The 21,852-nt window shown below is 44.1% G+C and overlaps 1 protein-coding gene across 1 annotated transcript in view; it reads right to left on the bottom strand.

Moving 5' to 3' along the window:
* The window catches only part of cog2 (component of oligomeric golgi complex 2), a 59,544-nt gene that overhangs the window by 24,429 nt on the left and 13,263 nt on the right, over positions 1–21,852 (bottom strand). Inside the window, exons 5-10 of the mRNA XM_067984088.1 lie at positions 20,394–20,497; positions 15,940–16,048; positions 12,976–13,155; positions 5,737–5,861; positions 3,424–3,550; positions 1,705–1,844 (exon numbers count right to left, since the gene is read on the bottom strand). Of these exons, the coding sequence (XP_067840189.1) occupies positions 1,705–1,844; positions 3,424–3,550; positions 5,737–5,861; positions 12,976–13,155; positions 15,940–16,048; positions 20,394–20,497 (785 nt within the window). The remainder of the gene's footprint in view (positions 1–1,704; positions 1,845–3,423; positions 3,551–5,736; positions 5,862–12,975; positions 13,156–15,939; positions 16,049–20,393; positions 20,498–21,852) is intronic.

Genomic DNA, 21,852 nt, shown 5'->3' on the forward strand with positions numbered 1-21,852 from the left:
GTTCTCTGCCACTTTGACAGATGCGGTTTTCTGGCCCCACCAGTCTCCTTGTCACTATGGGCGTACAGTCCCTGACTGAAGTGAGGAAGTAATGCTTCAGTTGTACAGAGCCTCGGTCAGACCCCCATCTGTAGCAAAGCATTCAGTCTTGATCACCATCTCAGGAAGGATACATTGGCCTTGGAGGGGGTGCAGCGCAGATTCACCAGAATTAAGCCGGGGCTTAAAAGGGTTAAATTGTGAGGACAGATTGTATAAACTTGGTTTTGTATTCCTTTTGGGTGTAGAAGGTTGAGCTAATTTAAGTCTTTAAAATGATAAAGGTATTTGATAGGATGGATAAAGAGAAAATATTTCCTCTGGTGGGGGAATCCAGAACAAAAGGACACCATCTTAAAACTAGAGCCAGGCCATTCAGGAGGGAAATCAGGAAGCACTTTTTTTTTACACAACGGGTACCCACCCCCTTGCCAAAAAGGCTTTGGGTGCTGGAGCTCAATTGAAATTTTCAAGACGGAGATCGATAGATATTTGGTGGGTAAGGCTATCAAGGAATATGGATCAAAGGCGGGTAAATGGAGTTGAGGTACAGAATGGCCAAACAGACTCAAGGGACTGAATGGCCTACTCCTGTTCCTATGTAACTGAAATTCTGTGCTTTCCAGAGAGTAAAATTGTTAACGAGTGCACTCAGAAATATGTAACTTTTAGTTGTTGTCTTACAAATCTTATTTTGATTTTTTTTTAAACCCGTGTATGGACAACTAGCTAAAGACAAATGAGGTCAGGCAAAAAAATATATATATTTTCAGTAATTTGGTTCAGCTTCTCCTTTGATTTGTTGCTTTCCTATTTGCCTCCTGATGGTAGCCAGTTTTCTCTCTTTTGATTTGTACTTTCCCTACCAACTGATTTGTTGCTGTTTGGTTCAAACTTCATATTCATCAATCAAAAAGGATGACACCTAAAGTTATAGGAACATAGGAACAGCAGTAGGCCAGTCAGCCCCTGGACCTGTTCCACCATTCAATTAGATCATGGCTGATCTGCATCTTAACTTCATCTGCCTGCCTTGGTTCTGTAACCCTTAATACCCTTACCTAACAAAAATCTCTCATTCTCAGTTTTGACATTTTCAATTGACCCCCAGCCTCAACAGCTTTTTGGGGGAGAGAGTCCCAGATTTCTACTACCCTTTGTGTGAAGAAGGGCTTCCTGACATCACCCATGAACAGCCTAGCTCTAATTTTAAGGTTGTGCTCTCTTGTCCTGGACTTCCCCCACCAGAGGAAATTGTTTCTCTCTATCTATCCTATCAAACCCTTTAATCATCTTAAACACCTCTGCACCCCTTTCAGGGCCAATATATCCTTCCTGAGAACTGAATGCAGTACTCCAGCATTTTAAATATAAAACATTCTATATCAAATACATAGCTACAATATGAGTAATATTGTGAATATCTAACAGACTCAGCTAAGTACCTAATTCAAAGTTGCTTAATTTAAATTATTTAAAAATCCAATTATTTTAGCACTAAGTTCCCACTTTGCTGTGCTACTTGCATTGCTTAATTCAAATTATTGGATAATTAAATTTTCTTAGTGCAAAAAATGACTTCAAATTATCAGTAGACCATACAAAGCACAGGCCACAGTTATCAAACTACATTGGACTGATGGTAATTCACTAACGCAGACTTACCTGATCTGATAATAAACAGGCAGGCTCCATTTACCGTTGAAACTCTTGTACGCTGAGTGTGATCGCAGTCTCTTCACACTTGCTTGGGATGCACACTGCCACTCAAATTTTCTAATAAATTCCATAGTCATTTTATATTTCTGGAATGTCCGATAAGGAGAATGGTTTAGACATAAGGTCATGGAGAACAACAACAACAACAACTGTATTTAGACTTCCAGAAGGCATTCGGCAAGGTGCCACATAAAAGATTATTGCTCAAGATAAAGAATCACTGGATTGGGGGTAATATTCTGGCATGGGTGGAGGATTGGTTATCTAACAGGAAGCAGAGAGTTGGGATAAATGGTTCATTCTCAGACTGGCAACCAGTAGCCAGTGGTGTTCCGCAGGGGTCGGTGCTGGGTCCCCAACTCTTTACAATCTATATTAACGATTTGGAGGAGGGGACCGAGTGCAACATATCAAAGTTTGCAGATGATACAAAGATGGGAGGGAAAGTAGAGAGTGAGGAGGACATAAAAAACCTGCAGGGGGATATAGACAGGCTGGGTGAATGGGCGGAGATTTGGCAGATGCAATACAATATTGGAAAATGTGAGGTTATGCACTTTGGCAAGAAAAACCAGAGAGCAAGTTATTTTCCTGATGGCAAGAGTCTGGAAAGTACTGCAGTACAAAGGGATCTGGGGGTCCTAGTGCAAGAAAATCAAAAAGTTAGTATGCAGGTGATCAAGAAGGCCAACGGAATGTTGGCGTTTATCGCTCGGGGAATAGAATATAAAAACAGGGAGGTATTGCTGCAGTTATATAAGGTATTGGTGAGACCGCACCTGGAATACTGCATGCAGTTTTGGTCTCCATACTTAAGAAAAGACATACTTGCTCTCGAGGCAGTACAAAGAAGGTTCACTCGGTTAATCCCGAGGATGAGGGGGCGGACATATGAGGAGAGGTTGAGTAGATTGGGACTCTACTCATTGGAGTTCAGAAGAATGAGAGGCGATCTTATTGAAACATATAAGATTGTGAAGGGGCTTGATCGGGTGGATGCGGTGAGGATGTTCCCAAGGTTGGGTGAAACTAGAACTAGGGGGCATAATCTTAGAACAAGGGGCTGCTCCTTCAAAACTGAGATGAGGGGAAACTTCTTCACTCAGAGGGTGGTAGGTCTGTGCAATTTGCTGTCCCAGGAAGCTGTGGAAGCTACATCATTGAATAAATTCAAAGCAGAAATAGACAATTTCCTAGAAGTAAAGGGAATTAGGGGTTACGGGGAGCAGGCAGGAAATTGGACATGAATTTAGATTTGAGGTTAGGATCAGATTATTAAATGGCGGAGCAGGCTCGAAGGGCCGATTGGCCTACTCCTGCTCCTATTTCTTATGTTCTTAACTCGCTATTATATATTGCCTTTAACTAAGAAAAGGAAGACATTTTGAAGAACAGCAGGGGGGGATTCTCCTCGGTGTCCTGGCCAATATTTATCCCTCAACCAACTAAAACAGATTATCTGGTCAATATCACATTGCTGATTGTGGGATCTTGCTGTGCACAAATTGGCTGCCGCATTTCCTACATTACAGTAGTGACAGCACTTTAATAAGTACTTAATTGGCTGTAAAGTGCTTTGTGATGTCCTGAGGTCATGAAAAGCGCTGTATAAATGCAAGTCTTTCTTTCTTATCGAAATATAAACACTTGCGCATAGTTGGTTACCTCATGGAACATGTCTGGATTTCCTGGGTTGAATAACGACGGCAATTTTTCCTCTAAACCTCGTACCATTTCTGGCCAGACGGAATTCACTGTAAAATCGTAACCTGGAATCACTTCTGTCTTATTACTGGAACACAGAATACACACGCCATCAGGCAATACAAAATGCAGTAATTTAAAATAATTGACAAGCACACAATGATCCTGTGTGGCGTGGGAACTGTGAAAATACCAGTCCTATTTGTACACTTCAGGATTGTTTTCCCCTCGTGTGCAATTAAAAGCACGAGTACTTTTGGTCGCACAATTGTTGCGAATGCAGCCCTGGTTTACTCCAAATGCGCTGGCAGTTTTAACTGTGCACAGCTGGCTCCTCAGACATTACGTGTGGTTCTGAGGTGGAGGGGCCAGTGCAAAAGTGCAAACTCAATGTTTCTCAAGGTGAATGATGAACCCAATAATCAGGGGCAGCTCCATGAAATAATAAGCATCCCGATCCGAATAAGTAACTGCAGGAGTATGTCCCAATTGCAAGGATGAAAATTTGTGATACGTGCATGTTTTTAAAATCTTTAGGACCTTTGAAGTGGTCACATACCCGCAAGTTTCAAACTTCACAAGATAACGTATGATTTTGTGACATGTACCTGTGTCTGACATATGGTTAGATTTCCAACACGATAACAATTTTAAAGAGGGTGCAGGAACAGAGAGACCTGGGGGTGTAGGTACATAAATCTTTGAAGGTAGCAGGACAAGTTGAGAAGGCTGTTAAAAATGCATATAGAATCCTTGGCTTTTTTTTAAATAGAGACATAGTACAAAAGCAAGGAATTTATGCTAAACCTTTATAAAGCTCTAGTTAGGCCCCAGCTGGTGTGTTGTGGCCAATTCTGGGCAACACACTTTAGGAAGGGTGTCAAAGCCTTGGAGGGGGTGCAGAGGAGATTTATTAGAATAGTACCAGGGATGAGGGACTTATGTGGAGAGACTGGAGAAGCCAGGGTTGTTCTCCTTAGAGCAGAGAAGGTTAAGGGGAGATGTAATAGATGTTCAAAATCATGAAGGGTTTTGATAGAGTAAATAAGAAGAAACTGTTTCCAGTGGCAGAAGGGTCAGTAACCAGAGGACATAGATTTAAGGTAATCGGCAAAAGAACCAGAGGCGACATGAGGAAAAAGATTTTAAGCAGCGAGTTGTTATGATCTGAAATGCGCTGCTTGAAAGGACAGTGGAAGCAGATTCAATAACTTTTAAAAGGGAATTGGATAAATACTTGAAGGCGAAAATTTCCAGGGGGAGTGGGAATAATTGGGTAGCTCTTTCAAAGAGCCTGCACAGGCATGATGTGCTAAATGGCCTCCTTCTGTACTGTATCATTCTATGATTCTATAACCAGATACAACAAACAAGAAATTAACGCCATTTTACATAAACCTAAGGGAAACTCAACCACTCCTGGATTATTAAAAATGGAGCGAATTAAAACTAGTTACAAACTAAAAATAAAAATCCAAAAGTCCCATTTATTCTCTGTAATATAAAACATTTACACTGGGGGAAAAAAACAGTATTTTTCTCAATCAGCAGGTGTGGGGTTCGAGCCCCATTCTAGACAGCCAGTGGAGAATCGAGCTCTGGCTCTAAATTCTGGGTTGATATCGAGCAGAGTACTCTCATCCGGTGAGTGTGGGTGCCCCTCCTTCATCGGTGGATTATGGGATCCCTAAAACCCTTCCGCCGCATTGGGCTAACCACCCAATCAGCTATTTTAATCTGGTTAGGGAAACTACCAGTGTGAATGTTGCCCCTAATGAACATGGAGCAAGTAATCCTTTTCTATATCAACTATCTTGTCCTCATCCTCAGTTTATGCCCTTTAGCCTCGCTTAACAATCTTTTCCAGGTCCCTCTTTGCCATTCTGAACATCCTTTAGTGTGTTATAGAATCATAGAATCATAGAATCATAGAAGTTACAACATGGAAACAGGCCCTTCGGCCCAACATGTCCATGTTCCTATAGTCTTCCCACTGAACCTTTACAATCTCCTGCAGGGTGAAAGGTGAAGCTAGTCTTTTTTTCCTCCTTATTTTGCTTCTAATTAAATTGTTAATCCATATATAATATATAATCCACTTGTTTAGTCTATGCTTGGTGATTCTATCTCTATGTGGAAGGTTAATCTCCCAAGAAATTAATTTAACCAGTTTGTAATGGTTAAAAGTGCTACCAGTAAAAGATACTACATCCAAGAAAGTTAATTTCAGAATGGTGAATGTAGGAAGGATTATTTTTAGTTGAGGTAACTCACCCGGTTACTGCTCCTCCAGTCACCACTTGGAGGAGACGACAATGGTTGGGAATGAAGTCTAGCAGTTTTCCATACATTTCTTGAAGACCATTAGTTCGAGACTGAACATATTGTTCATCAATTACCTGGAAGGAAAAATATTCTTCACTTTTATACTAACAATGAGAAATATTTATGAATATGCTACTGAGTACCGCAGATTCCAACCCATTGAGATCATAGTTATTTTAGAGACTTAACTTTTCTCAGAAGAAACAGAATGATTCCTAGAGGTTATACATAGATTTCTGCAAATGAAGACAAGTTGCAGGTGCCATACATTCTTTCCATTTTGCTTTACAATAGTCATGATTAGACAGTCACCAAAATATCAGATCACACAACGGACTTCCCAATTATGGGGAAAAGTTGCAATTCCCACCCAACAAATGACTTTCACCAGCTCTCCGTCAGACGAAGTGTTTCACAGTATTGGAAAACTCCATCCTGCAGGAGAAGGGGTTAACAGGATTAATCTTCCCCACGCACGGTGATGGGACGGAGCAGTAAGGAGCCAGTGTTGGAGGAAAGTTACCTGCGTGCTTTACAAAGGCAGGCATTTCCGTACACATTTCCTGGATATGAAACATTTAGTGCATGCTAAAAACCGCAAGAAAATAACAGAGGGTCAGGTTGGGAAAAGACAGATTATTGTGATTTGAAGGTCACAAGTGTTGAATTAGGATGCCATACTGGCTATAAATTCCTAAATATGGATAAGTAGTGCCTAACTTTCATCTTCTGTGAGTTACAACTCACCTGCTGTAACATAATAACATAAAAATAATGAACTCGCTACACTTCAGTGGGTCGTCTTGCTTGACTTACGCAGATTAACTCCTCTGCATTCTGTCCTACAGTCCAGGGCGGAACCTCCTCTCCCTGCAGACTCCCATCTTTCACAGCCTTCTGCTGCCTGATTGAGAGTGCAGTGTCTTGTTTCTAAAAGCTAGCGTGCCTTTTTGGTGCCCATGTTACTTTTCCCTAACTCCCGCTTTGCAGACAGGTAGACCGAGATCAAAGAGTTGTCCAACGTACAGGAGCAAGGGGTGTTTTCTATTATCTAAACAAGCTAATGGACTGTTTATTATTTAGTATCTGGGAAAAAAACTTCTGTTTAGCCTAGTAGCAGCCACCCTTTGAGTGCGTGCCTCTTTTTTGAGAAAACCATTTTTCCAAATGAGAATACACATGGCTTTTAAGATCCCATCATTAAAAGTAACTCATCTCAAATCCCTTCTGTGGAAAAAAGGTCACAATAATCCTGAAATGTATCACCGATACTGTCAGTTAAGTGAAGTGTTGTAATCCAGTTAAATCTACTTTTGATTTTTGCTTCTGCTGTCTAGCTTGCTAATAAATTTGATTTGTGGATGTTAGCCTGAGTTATATGGTCTGTCAACCTGATGTTTACCGTAAGTCAGAGATCTGGAGGACACAGTGTGTACTCCAAGGGTAAAAGGATCAATTAGTTGCCAAGTGGCCATGAGCCCAGTTACGACACACAAAAGCTTGTCTGTGGAAGCGAACTTTTTCATTCGGCACGAGTAAAAAGTATTGGGAAGTACAACCCAAAGTCACTTAGTTTGAATTACATAATTCATTTTTTAAGCGGTAAATTCTCACTTTACTGTGTTATTTACAATGTTCAGCTCAAATTATTGAGTTAAGCCACACAATCGTCCGAGATCTCTGCGCTCCTCCAATCCTGGCCTCTTGTGCATCCCCGATTTTAATCGGTCCACCATTGGTGGCTATGCCTTCAGCTGCCTAGGCCCTAAGCTCTGGAATTCCCTCCCTAAACACCTCTCCCACTCTCACCTTAAAGCCTATCTCTTAGACCAAGCTTTTGATTATCTGTCCTAATATCTGGCTTAATGTCGAAATTTGTCTGATAGCATTCCTGTGAAGCGCCTTGGGACGTTTTACTACATTAAAGGCACTATATAAATGCAAGTTGTTGCTGTAATTCAATTTTTCTTTTAGCACAGAAACACGTTTGAATAATCAGCAGTAGACTGTAATCCTAATTGTAATACTTGGGCACTCTTTTTAAATGGTTGCTGCTATCGTTAAAAATTCCTTTGTCTTGGTGCATTGGCCTGAGTTTCATGAAATCCGTGCCTTCCTGTCTGAAGTGGATTTTGATATTCAAAGGGGATGTCTTGCCTTTGTTCATGTCTGTAAGCAGCCTGTCATTTGGGTCAAAACTGGTTTGATTAATTCCTCAAGTTTGCCACTGTGATAAAGAGACAGAGCCATTCAGTGTAATGGCTATCCCACCAGGGGGTGCACAGCGAACAAGACTCTGGCCTATTGTGGCAGATTTACTTTCTGCTGGAGGTGCAAGAATCTGCTTGAAATTAGGTGCCCGAGAGGCAATCCTTGCTTCATTAACACCCACGTATCCAGAGGCCGCCGAGGGTTGCCAGTGACAAAGGACAACGGTTTCTCTTTTTAGGAGATGCCTACTCAAAGGGCCAAGTAGTAGAGGGGCTGACAAAACGTCTTAACCAGCTAATTTCGATTTGCGTCACTGGAGCCATGACAGGAGTTACAAGTCTTGGTAACAGCCAGTACTGAGGCTAATTACATAATTTTTTTTTTAAAGCGGTAAATTCTCACTTTACTGCGCTATTTACAGGCTAATCAATGGCAAATAATAGTCCAGGAGCGTTGTGTGGCCTAAGCTTCGCCTGGATCTGGCACGGTTGATACCAAGTGATGCTAGGATGACTTTGAGGACAGGGTCCTGGTGGCAGAAGTAGCCAGTGCAAGCCCATGCAGAGTTTGGTCAGAATGTTCATCGTCTGTCTTGGATGGAACTGGCCACTTTGAAAGTGAAGAGTTGTGGGAACAGAACGGCTCTCATGAGCGATGAGGTCTTTCCTCTGCTTATGGGGCGCCCGCTGAGATGAACTGGATTGGGCCTCTGGAGATGGCTGCCAGGAGTGCCACTCAGATGGTCCCAGATGATGTTGGAGCTGGAGTGTGCAACAGGCTTTTGGGATGTTAGGGGTGAGCAGCTAGCGGGCGTGGTCATGTGGGAACTAACGGCCTTGGTAAGACTGAGGAAAAGGTCTTGCCCAAGGAATATGAAAAGCTAGGATGAAAGCTAAAAAGCAAAACCTGAGGGCTTTTTTTCTGGGGAATTTTACCTGTGCAGCACCCCAAGCCAGACAGGCAGAAGGAAAGACTTGCATTTATATAGTACTTTTCACAATCTCAGGATGTCCCAAAGCGCTTTACGACAACAACAACTTGCATTTATATAGTGCCCTTAACATAGTAAAACGCTCCCAAGGCAGCTCACAGGAGCGATTATCAAATAAAATTTGACACCGAGCTACATAAGGAGATATTAGGACAAGTGACCAAAAGCTTGGTCAAAAAGGTAGGTTTTAAGGAGCGTCTTAAAAGGAGGTGGGGTAGTGAGGCGGAGAGATTTAGGGAGTGAATTCTAGAGCTTAGGGCCTAGGCACCTGAAGGCACGGCCACCAATGGTGGAGCAACTAAAATCAGGGTGCACAAGGCAAGAATTGGAGGAGCGCAGAGACCTCGGAGGGTTGTAGGGCTGGAGTAGGCTAGAGGTAGGGAGGAGCGAGGCCATGGAGGGATTTGAAAACAAGGATTTATAGCCAATGACGTACTTTTGGAAGTGTAGTCACATGCAACGTAGGAAAAGCAGCAGCCAATTTGCGCACAGCAAGGTCCCACAAAAATCAAAGTTATAATGACCAGGTAATGTGTTTTAGTGATGTTGGTTGAGGGATAAATGTTGGCCTGGGAGAACTCCCCTGCTCTTCTTCAAAAATATTGCCATGGGATCTTCTACATCCACCTCAGAGGGCAGACAGGGCCTCAGTTTATCCGAAAGACGGCACCTCCAACAGTGCAGCATTCCCTCAGTACTGCACTGGGAGCATCAGCCTAGATTTTGTGCTCAATTCTCTGGAGTAGGGCTTGAACCCATGGCCTTGTAACTCAGAGGCGAGAGTGCTACCCGCTGTGCCATGGCTGACACAGCTGAAGATTAGGCAGCCGACCCTGTGGTTTGAAAGAGCGTTGTGAGAGGGAGGGTTTCAAGTTTGTGGGATATTGTGACCAGTTTGAGAACAGGAGGTTGTTGATGTAGAGGAGGGACAGATTCCACCTGAACACCAAGGATAGAGCGAGCTGTGGGAGTGAGTTTAAAAACAGTTAAGCTCAGGAGGTGGAGATGGAAAAGCTTACGGTACAGCATATGGGGAGGAGTAAGAATAAGTATAGTAAAGGGGCAAAGCAGCTAAAAATAGTCAGCTCTGGAGGGAGTATGGAGAAATGTACTGTAGGAGAGGAGTTAGGAAGATAGATAGTGAAGAAAAGAATAATAAAAAGGGTAAAGATTACTGGCAAGTATAAATGGATCAGAAATAAAGTTGAACTAGAGGCCCTAAGTAGAATGCAGGATCAGTGAATTATGGGAAAGAAATTGAGGGTAAGATTTGTAGGCAATTTAGAGAGGTTTGCATTAGTAACAGAATTACAGTAACAGTCTTTCCCAGTTTTCCTTAGAATAGTTTTAAAGTTTGTGGTCAAAATGGATAGAATAGAGTGCTGGATCTGGTGTCAGCTGTGGTTCAGTGGACAGCACTCTCGCCTCAGAGTCAGAAGGGACTTGAGCACAAAATCGAGGCCGACACTCCCAGTGCAGTACTGAGGGAGTGCTTTTCTTTAATACTGAAATGCCTGCTCTGGGCTTCGACCATCTGCCCCGGGCTTCGACCATCTGCCCCAGGCCTGACTGCAACATCAAGCAGGTCACAAAATGGGCGGACATTATAGACAAAACTGATCTGCACTAATTTACACCCCATCTGCGTTTGAAAAAAGGCACAGACAGGGCACGATTGACACAGAGATCGGGCCCCAAGAGTCCAAACATGGGATGCGAGTAGGTTACCGCTGAGTCGCATGGCCCTTTGAAACATCGTGTTTTCTCCACCACTTTGTGTCCACAAGCTAAACCCCCATAGTGCAATCAAGGAGGAAGGAAAGGCAATTTGCTCTCAGGATTGTGTCTATGCAGCTCAGAGGCAAATCAGAGATCATAAATTCTTGTTTTTGTTGCTCAAGGTACACCGTCATTTCACGGAAAGATCGTGAACCATTTCGGTGAGTATCCCGGATTAAAATCATCTTAATCTCGATGCGGATTCACACCCTCTTATCTTTGCAGTCTCTCGTTAAAAACAGCAGCATCAGCACGATAGACCAGGGATAAGTTTGTAAATGCAATTTTCTAAATCATGTTATGTAAATGTCGATCAAGAAAGATGCATTTGCAATTTTATTTAAGTAACGTATAATAAATCAACAAGTGATTATTAGAGTGAATAATTTTAATAGGAGATAAACAGATAGATTTATTTAAAGGTTTGATACGCAACTTTAAAAAGGATAAAAAAATAAAATGGTACGTTCAAGTTCAAAATTACCTGTTCCCTGGGGCACCCTCCACTACCTCACTCCTTCAGGCACTCTGCCCTCCTCACTCCCGGAGGAATTCTCCCCGCATCACCACTTCATTCCCTGAGGCACTCGACTCTGCTTACCTCCTCACTCCCTCAGGTGCTCAGCCCTCCTCAAACACCATCCTCCCCATCGGCACCCCCACAAGCCTTCTCACACTCCCAGACACTTTCCATCCATTGCCACCTCACTCAATGCAGCTTTCCCGCGTTGTTTCTTCCTCACCACCGTACCGCCTGCAACATTCTCTGTTCAATGCCACCTCACTCTGGGGCAAATTCCTCTTATTATCACATCATCTCCCTCCCTCCCTCGCACCGTCTGAGCCCCCCCTCGCTCCCCGCTCACCCCGTCTCCGAGGCCCCCCAACCCCCGCCTCCGAGACCACCCTCCCCGAGAGCCCCCCGTCCCCGAGGACGCCGCCCCCTCCCCCACCCCGCCTGCATCTCCCCCGGTCTCCCTCCCCACGTCCCCCGTCTCCGAGGACCCCCCGCCCCGCCCCACCTCCCTCCCACCTCCCCTCTGAGCCCCGCGCCCCCGCCTCCAACCCCCGACCGAGCCCCGCCTCCCCCGACCGAGCCCCGCCTCCCCCGACCGAGCCCCGCCTCCCCCGACCGAGCCCCGCCTCCCCCGACCGAGCCCCGCCTCCCTCCCCGCCTCATTACCCCTCCCTCTTCCTCACCAGCTCACTCTCTGTGACATTCTCCCCCCTTCACTGAGGTGCTCCTCCTTCCTCAGTCCCAAAGGTGCTGTTTCTTCTCCCCTCCTCACCACCTCACTCCGAGGCGATCTCCCCTCCTCACCACCTCACTCCGAGGCGATCTCCCCTCCTCACTCCGAGGCGATCTCCACTCCTCACCTCCTCACTCGGAGGCGATCTCCACTCCTCACCTCCTCACTCCCTGAGGCAGTCTCCCTTCCTTGTCACCGCACAGTCTCTAAGATGGTCTCCTTTCTACACCACCTCACTCCTTAATGTGTCCCTTCCCTTCTCACCATCTCACTTCCTGAACAGTCTCCCTTCCTCACTAACTCACTCCTTGATGCGTCTCTCCCCTCCTCACCACTTTACTCCTACCGACATACTTTGATCCTCCTGCTCTGCTCCTCAATGCTGTTGCTTTGCTCGCAAACAGGAGACTAAAAAGTCAGATTCAAGCTATAATGTGAAATTTTTCCTAGGGTTGCCTGGAGTAACAATCCACTGACCCATACAATCATACAGCGCACAAGGAGGTGCTATTCCTCGAACTTGGGTTGAACTTTATTGGAACAGCGTAGGAGATCTCAGACAGAGAAGTCAGAGTGGGAGTGGGATGGCCAAGAATGGCTTGTTTCTCCAAGTTTCTGCCTCTTGGTATGGTCTGACCAATGAGTATTCCCCAGAAGGAGAAGCTCCTAGCTAACAGGAATGGTCAGCCCAGCAACACCTAGAGCTTCTTACACAAGGCGTGGAGATTCAAAGGTCCAGCCTAGAAATACTAGGCTCCCAGCAACTGTTTGGCAGGGACAGGATTGACATCTAGAAAATCCTCCACTCAGAAAGCTTGCAATGTTACACAGAATCTTACAGCACAGGAGGCCGTCATTCGGCCCATCGTGCCTGTGCCGGCTCTGTTGGAAGAGCTATCCAATTAGTCCCACTCTCCTAATCTTTCCCCAATAGCCCTGAAAATTCTCAAGACTCACCTCTTCCACATATGGTTTCACAAGCACCTGGCCAATCAGTGCTTCTGCGTCCCTCGTTTTGTCTATGGTCGCGTAGGTCCGTAAACAAGGGCGTACAATCTCGACATTGGCAGTCTGCAGGCCCTCCAGCAGCAGTCCTTCCAGAGACTGCTGAAGCATGGCTGTGATTCCAGCTATTCGCTGCAAACAAAATTCAGTAGTCATGATGGACACTGTGCTGGCATAGACAAATACAGGATTGGCTGGTAGGAAAGATGTAAAAACATACACTGCTGTAAAGAAATCGAGAGAGAGAAAAAAAAGTGTGGCAGGGCTAAAAGGGTTAAATTATGATGACAGGTTGCATAAACTAGGCTTGTATTCCCTTGAATATAGAAGATTAAGGGGTGATCTAATTGAGGTGTTTAAGATGATTAAAGGATATGATAGGACATAGTTTCTCTGTATCTATCCTCTGGTGGGGGAGTCCAGAAAAAGGGGGCATAACCTTAAAATTAGAGCTAGGCCGTTCAGGGGTGATGTCAGGAAGCACTTCACACAAAAGGGGTAGTGGAAATCTGGAACTCTTCCCCCACCCCCAAAAAGCTGTTGAGGCTGGGGGTCAATTGAAAATTTCAAAACTCAGATTGATAGGTTTTTGTTAGGCAAGGGTATTAAGGGTTATGGAACCACAGAGGGTAGATAGAGTTAAGCTACAGATCAGCCATGACCTAATTGAATGGCGGTACAGGCTTGAGGGGCTCAATGGCCTACTCCTGTTCCTATGAAACTAGGAGAAACAGGTTTTCCCTAATTTATTTCAAATAACAGCACTTGTATGATAGACCTCTACTCCATGTGCACCGGAAAGCTGGGAGAAGCTGGCAGATCCATCAGACACAGTGCAAATGACAAGAGGCACACAAGAGCCAAATCCCATGAAAACCCAGAGATTCCCAGGACGCTGCATAAATCAGCTTGACAATCGTGGGATGAAAGTGAACCACATGTCCAAGTTTTAAAATTAACGGGATTTTCAGGGACAATTAGCAAGAGCTGTAAATGAAGAATCATAAACGATAGGAGCAAAGCTCTGTGGGATAGCATCATTCCTCCACTTAATTTCTCCAAGCAAGAGCTGGACCCATTTCAGGCAGGGACGGAGATCACCTCATACAAAAGGTAGGTGCTGTATAACATTAATCAGGGCCAGAGTGATCTCATAGAATCATACAACACAGGAGGTGGTCATTCGGCCCATCATGCCTGTGCAGGCTCTTTGGAAGAGCTACCGTTTTGGTTCCATTCCCCTACCCTTTCCCCATAGCCCTGCAAATTTTTCCTTTTCAAGTATTTATCCAATTCCCTTTTGAAAGTTACTATTGAATCAGCTTCCACTCAGTGTCAGCTGTGGCTCAGTTGGTAGCACACACGTCTTTAAGTCTGAAACTTGTGGGTTCAAGTCCCACTCCAGAGACTAGAGCACATAATCCAGGTTGACACTCCAGTACAGTACTGAGGGAATGCTGCACTGTCAGAAGTGCCGTCTTTCAGATGAAATGTTAAACCGAGGCCCCGTCTGCCCTCTCAGGTGGATGTGAAAGATCACCCTGGTGTCCTGGTCAATATTTATCCCTCAGCCAACATCACTAAAACAGGTTATCTGGTCATTATCACATTGCTGTTTGTGGGACATTGCTGTGCGCAAATTGGCTGCCGTGTTTCCTACATTACAACAGTGACCACACTTCAAAAGTACTTCATTGGCTGTGAAGCGCTTTGGGACCTTGTGAAAGGTGCTTCTTCTTTCTTTCCACCAACCTTTCAGGCAGTGCATTCTAGACCATAACAAATCGTGGCATAAAAAAATTCTCATCCTCCCCCCGGTTCTTCTGCCAATTATCTTCAATCTGTGTCCTCTGGTTACTGACCCTCCTGCCAGTGGAAACAGTTTCTCCTTATTTACTCTATCAAAACCCCCCATAATTTTGAGCAACTCTATCAGATCTCCTCTTAACCTTCTCTGCTCTAAGGAGAACAATCCCAGCTTCTCCAGTCTCTCCACGTAATGTTTCAATCGTCTATGGGGGTCGGAGAGTAATTTTCCAGATTGCGCCCCCCCCCAAACTCCCAAAACCTAATTGGCCTGGGTTTTTTTTTAATCCAGTTTTTCACCTCTCCCAGGAGATCACATGGCTTTCTGGTGGGATGGGAAGTGTGTATATTGTGATGCACAAAGGGCATCGCAGTTGTGTGAGACAAGCTGGATGGACCAGAGTGTCTTTCATGCAAACAATCAGAACTCTGGAGACAAGACGTCCACTTTTTTGTTTTTCACACTGTGAACTGATCTATTATTGCAACAATGGCTTCATTAGCGGATTACATTTTCTATGATTACCCTCGCAAGCTCCTTACTACCAGTCTGCCAGCTTTTATGATGGGTCTGTGGAGCGCACTATTCTTTATATATAAAAAGGACTAAAGACTTGTATTTATATAGCTTCTTTCACAACCCCAGGACGTCCCAAAGCACTTCACAGCCAATTAAGTACTTTTGAAGTATACCCACTATTGCAATGTAGGAAATGCAGCAGCCAATTGTGCGCAGCAAGGTCCCACAAACAGCAACGTGATAATGACCAAATAATCTGCTTCAGTGATGTTGGATGAGAGATAGAAATTTGCCAGGACACCAGAGAAAACACCCCTGCTTTTCTTTGAATAGTGTCAAGGGATCTTTTACATCCACTAGAGGGGGCAGACGTGGCCGCGGTTTAACATCTCATCCGAAAGACAGCCCCCACCGAGTGCAGCACTCTCTCAGTACTGCATGGGAGTGTCAGCCTGTGCTACGTGTTCAAGTCTCCAGAGTGGGGCTTGAACCCACAACTTTCAGATTCAGATGTGAGAGTGTGCCACAGCTTACAGACCATTTTACAAAATCAGAACTGCACATAACCAGACAGCGAATTGCATACTTACAGGTCTCACTTTGTCCAAAAGGGGCATTCCCTTGCTCTGCACAGCATGAAAATGTAATTGGTTAAATTCAGTGCCGATCCTTTCCAACATCTGCCCAGCTAAGGGGGGACTTTGGAGAAAAAGCACAAGCAAAAATAAAACAAAACAAATGCACTGGTTCAGGGTGTTAAAAGGTCAATGACAACTGCAAAAACGTAGAGAGCCATTTTAGTTACATTGTGCAGCGCACTGTCCATGAAGGAAATCCATCACAGCTGGGAATGCAGTCAGGTCTGGACCCCTGATAAGACAGACTCTGGCAGTCCTCACGTATGTAATAGTGAGATTTGACTGTATGTATATGTAACTTGCCAGAGTGGCTCTGAAGTGCCAGATGGGCATGACAGCAAGATACAGCACAGATCAAACGCAGGATTCCTTCATCTCATCAGCCTGCCAGTAAGAGCACACGGAGGCAGGGGAGTTTGGAGGGCAGTCTTGGCCTCTCACGTAACTTCTAGCAAGGTGTTGCTTACACAACAGCGCTGGGAGAAGCAGGGGCAAAAATGTACAGCTGCATCAGCTTTTTTTGGGGCAAGAGTGAATTATTGAGATCAAGATGAAGGATGTCAGTGTTCAGGAATGTTTTTATTAACATTACTAGTGACCTCCCATGGCGTTGCGCATGGGAAGCTTGGAGTACACTGTGTTTCATAAGTAAGTGGATCTTAAGGGATATTCCTCATAGTAAGCAAACAGATACGTGGTTTGGGAGTGAAGTGTTGGGTTTGCAAGGATTCAGGAAGGGATGTGGGAGCAATTATGGGAACTAGGAAAGTGAGCAGTTGTAGGGCGTGTCAAGAGTAGCTGACAAAGGTAAATATTGGCTACTTGGGAGGAGAAATTAGTATAAAAGCAACAATGTATAATCAAAGGGGTAGAGAATATTGGGGAAATCTGAGTAGTAAGTACTTGGAGTGGGGGCATGGTGTGGTAAGAATTTGGGTTGCTGGCCAAGGCAAGTGGGATCAATGAGTAATTGCAAAGAGAGTAGTCAGTACTGGAGAGAAGGAAATGAGTACAGGGTAGTGAGTAGTTGAGGGTGCGTGTAGTGCAGCGATGGGCAGTTAATAGTGAGGCAATGGGCATTGGGGGACAGTAAGCATTGTGGAGTGGTGAGTTCTGGAGATTGGGAGAGAAAATTTTTGCTTATAAACTGCAATAAGATACATCACTAGCACAGCTAATTAATTAGCATGTTTTTTTTAAACTATTAACAAAACACAGATGATGGTAATCAAAAACTCATGGGTATACCTGAGAAGTTTCAAAATTTATTTGTTGTTTGCTTAGAAAAAAATTCAAATTAGGATGAGGAGAGATAGCATCTCTTGCCGTCCCACAGATAAATGTTAATATTGATAACAATTACATTTTACGTATAACATTAATTTTGCAACTTGTTTTCAAATAATTTGGGAGAAAACTCAAATAAACTCAGAAATCCTTTTTACATCAACAACTAGAACTTGCATTTATACAGCAGCTTTAACGTAGTAAAATGTCCGAAACAAAATGTATGAAACAAAATTTGACACCTAGCTACATAAGGAGATATTAGGACAGGTGGCCAAAAGATTGGTCAAAGAGATAGGTCTTAAGGAGCGTCTTAAAGGAGGAGAGAGAGAGATGGAAAGATTTATGGAGGGAATTCAGAGCTTAGGGCCGAGGCAGCTGAAGGAACAGCCGCCAATGGTGGAGCGAAGAAAATCAGGGATGCAAGAGGTCAGAATTGGAGAAGCGCAGAGATCTCGGAGAGTTGTAGGGCTGAAGGAGGTTACTGAGATAGGGAGGGGCGAGGCCATGAAGGGATCTGAAAACAAGGATAAGAATTTTAAAATCGAGGTGTTGCCAGATCGGGAGCCGATGTAGGTCAGCAAGCACAGTGGTGATGGGTGAATGGGATTTGGTGCGAGTTAGGTTAAGGGCGGCAGAGGTTTGGATGAGCTCAAGTTTACGGAGGGTGCAAGGTGGGAGGCCTGCCAGAAGAGCATTGGAATAGTCGAGTCGAGGTGTAATAAAGGCACTGATGAGAGTTTCAGCAGATGAGCTGAGATTGGGGCAGAGACAGGTGATGTTACGGAGGTGGAAGTAGGAGGTCTTGTTGACGGAGAGGATGGAGGAGATCTACTCTTCCATTTGTGTGTCAGCCTACCGTTCACATTGACAAAATCTTATTGATGCACAATGGAAAATTCTGCACGTGCTCAGACTGCAGCATCTCCCTGAACCTAGCGGAATATCATTGCTGGGTCAAAATTTAAAATATCCGGCTCAGGCTTTTCACAGACTTTGTGGCCTTCACGTAAAAACATTAACAAGAGCTACTCAAACACACAAAAGACAACTTTATATGTTAAGTTTAATCATATCACGTGAAATGGGTCATTAATGTTTTTATTATAAACCTTATTTTAAGCCTGTATCAAGATATTACGTTTAAAAAAAATTCAGAGTCAAAAATTTTCAAAAAATATTTTGGTCAAGCTAATTGGTTTGCAAATGACCAAATTATAAATATTAATTTGATCAATTAATTTGCATATCAGATCAGCTGGAAAAATCTGCTTATCAAAAAAATGTCTGTGCCACCCTGACCCTAAACCAGTTTTCTGTACTGTTCACACATTTATACTGTAATCCCAACCACAGTCGGCAAGTACAGTATTCAAAATCCTATGGGGCAAGAAGATAAATATCAATATGTTTAACAGTCACAGATTCTACAAGGGGGCATAGCCTTAACCTTAGGAGAGAGGGTGAATACACAGTTGATATTTAACGACGCAGAGGCTGATAAATGTATGGAATGGACTGCCAACAGAGGAAGTGGGGGCCTCATAGGAAGATGGTTGTGGTTGTTGGAGGCCAATCATCTCAGCCCAAGGACATTGCTGCAGGAGTTCCTCAGGGCAGTGTCCTAGGCCCAACCATCTTCAGCTGCTTCATCAATGTCCTTCCCTCCATCATAAGGTCAGAAATGGGGATGTTCGCTGATGATTGCACAGTGTTCAGTTCCATTCGCAACCTCTCAGATAATGAAGTAGTCCAAGCCCGCATGCAGCAAGACCTGGACAACATCCAGGCTTGGGTTGATAACTGGCAAGTAACATTCGCACGAGACAAGTGCCAGGCAATGACCATCTCCAACAAGAGAGAGTCTAACCACCTCCCCATGACATTCAACGGCATTACCATCGCCGAATCCCCCACCATCAACATCCTGGGGGTCACCACTGACCAAAAACTGAACTGGACCAGCCATATAAATACTGTGGCTACAAGAGCAGATCAGAGACTGGGTATTCTGTGGCGAGTGACTCACCTCCTGACTCCCCAAATCCTTTCCACCGTCTACAAGGCATGAGTCAGGAGTGTGATGGAATACTCTCCACTTGCCTGGATGAGTGCAGCTCCAACAACACTCAAGAAGCTCGACACCATCCAGGACAAAGCAGCCCGCTTAATTGGCACCCCATCCACCACCGCCGCACTGTGGCTGCAATGTGTACCATCCACAGGATGCACTGCAGTAACTCGCCAAGGCTTCTTCGACAGCACCTCCCAAACCCACGACTTCTACCACCTAGAAGGACAAGAGCAGCAGGTACATTGGAACACCACCACCTGCACGTTCCCCTCCAAGTCACACACCATCCCGACTTGGAAATATATCGCCGTTCCTTTATTGTCGCTGGGTCAAAATCCTGGAACTCCATTCCTAACAGCGCTGTGGGAGAACCCTCACCACACGGACTGCTGTGGTTCAAGGCGGCAGCTCACCATCACCTTCTCAAGGGAAAATAGGGATGGGCAATAAAGGCTGGCCTCGCCAGCGACGCCCACATCCCACGAATGAATAAAAAAAAATCAGCAAATGCGAGAGAAAATTGGATAAGAGCCTGATGAAAATTTGGTAGAGGGGGTATGAGAGGTCATGGAATACGGTATTTCTTAGGCACTAGTCTTTCTGACACTGTACATTCTTGTGTTACTGCGTTACAACAACCGGATACAGTAGTGTAGTGATTATGTTACTGCACTAGTAATCCAGGGGCGTGGATTAATAATCCAAAGAACACAAGCTCATATCCTACTATGGCAGTATCGAGAATTTGAATTAAGTTTAAAAATCTGGATATAAAAAGCTGTCCCACTCTCTTTCCTACCCTGACCCAAAGCCAGTTATAATCTGTAATATGTTATGCTCTCTGTTCCACCGTGGACCGACATCTACATCATCACTCCAGGAAATAAAGTACTTACACACATACACAGTATATAAAATTTCTGTGGCATTTTATACAGTACAGCTACATGTTTCAAGTCACACTGGGGTATAACCTTACTTTGAATGTACAACAAGCCAAATGCTTAAGTCGTGATGTTTGAAAATACAGAGAACCCACACTTACCCACTCGCTTCTAAGGGAGATGCCTCTTTGGAAGACTGAGAGTGAAGGATCTTTTCAATTTTCTCCACTGACCGGATTACTTGAAGCAGTCTCAGCACACACATCTGCAAGGGCACACATGTACAAAGCAGGCATGATTATGACTGTAATTTTACTTGAGGCGTTCAACTCTAATTATAAAGCACTGGCTTTTACACTCTCACACCGATACTCAGCTCCAAGGTTCAGCTCACTGAGATGCTCATTTGGTCCCCACAAATTGCAGGTGAAATGCTCAGATGCTACTCTGAATTCAGCAACTGCATCCACACTGTTCCTAACATGTAACTGACCTCCAGAGATGGGCTTACTTGAAGATAGGATGACTTAGGTATTGAAACTGTATATATTAGCAGTTGGAGGTGTCGTACGCATTTGATTCAGACTTGATCTACTGGTATAAACAATGTTTTAACCTCAAGGATCCAGGGGGTTGATTCTAATCATGGCAGAAATAAAAATAATAATTGAGTGCACTTTATTGCACCTGACATTTTTATGTACACACAGCTGCAACTACTCCAAACAATCTGTCCTCCTTCTGAGACAAGAAGGTAGAGCGTGTCAGCTGTGGCTCAGTAGGTAGCACTTTCGCCTCTGAAGGTTGTGGGATCAAGTCCCACTCCAGAGTCTTAAGCACATAATCCAGGCTGACACTCCAGTGTGCTGCACTGACGGAGGTGCTATCTTTCGGGTGAGACATTAAACAGAGACCCCGTCTGCCCCCTGGATGTAAAAGATCCTAAAGCACTATTTTGAAGTTCTGGCCAATATTTATCCTTCAACGGACATCTAAAAAACTGGTTATCTGATCGTTATCACATTGCTGTTTATGGGGTCTTGCTTTGCGCAAATTGGCTACATTACAACAGTGACTACACTTCAAAAGTACTTCATTGGCTGTAAAGCGATGTGGGACGTCCTAAGGTGGTAAAAGGTACGATATAAACGCAAGTCTTTCTTTTTAACGTGCTGACCCAAAGCATTTTTAAATATGAATGGAGCACCCAATCTCTACTGCGGGGTTTAATCATACAAATATTGTTAACAAATTTTTGAAAATAATCTAAGAGTTTTATAGAAACTCGGTGAGAATTATTAAAATTTGTAATGTAACTGAAATTTCATTTCCACTTTTAATACAACATCAAATCTGCCCAGATTTGTTTCTCTGCTTCAATGTTTTAGATGGAAATGAAACAATAGCACTGATTTGAAACCCTAAAGCCAGCGAAAGTAGTGACAAAACTGGGCAACAGTGGCCATTACGTGATTACATTTGACACGATATGGGATAAACCAAAAAGCTGAAAACCAATATAAAGGTTTAAAAGGGCCAACTTCAAGGGAATGAGGGAAGCGCTTAAAACATAGAATCATATAGCACAAAAGGAGGCCTTTCAGCCCATCGTGCCTGTGC

Source organism: Heptranchias perlo, chromosome 5, assembly GCF_035084215.1.
Source record: "Heptranchias perlo isolate sHepPer1 chromosome 5, sHepPer1.hap1, whole genome shotgun sequence".
NCBI lineage: Eukaryota > Metazoa > Chordata > Chondrichthyes > Hexanchiformes > Hexanchidae > Heptranchias > Heptranchias perlo.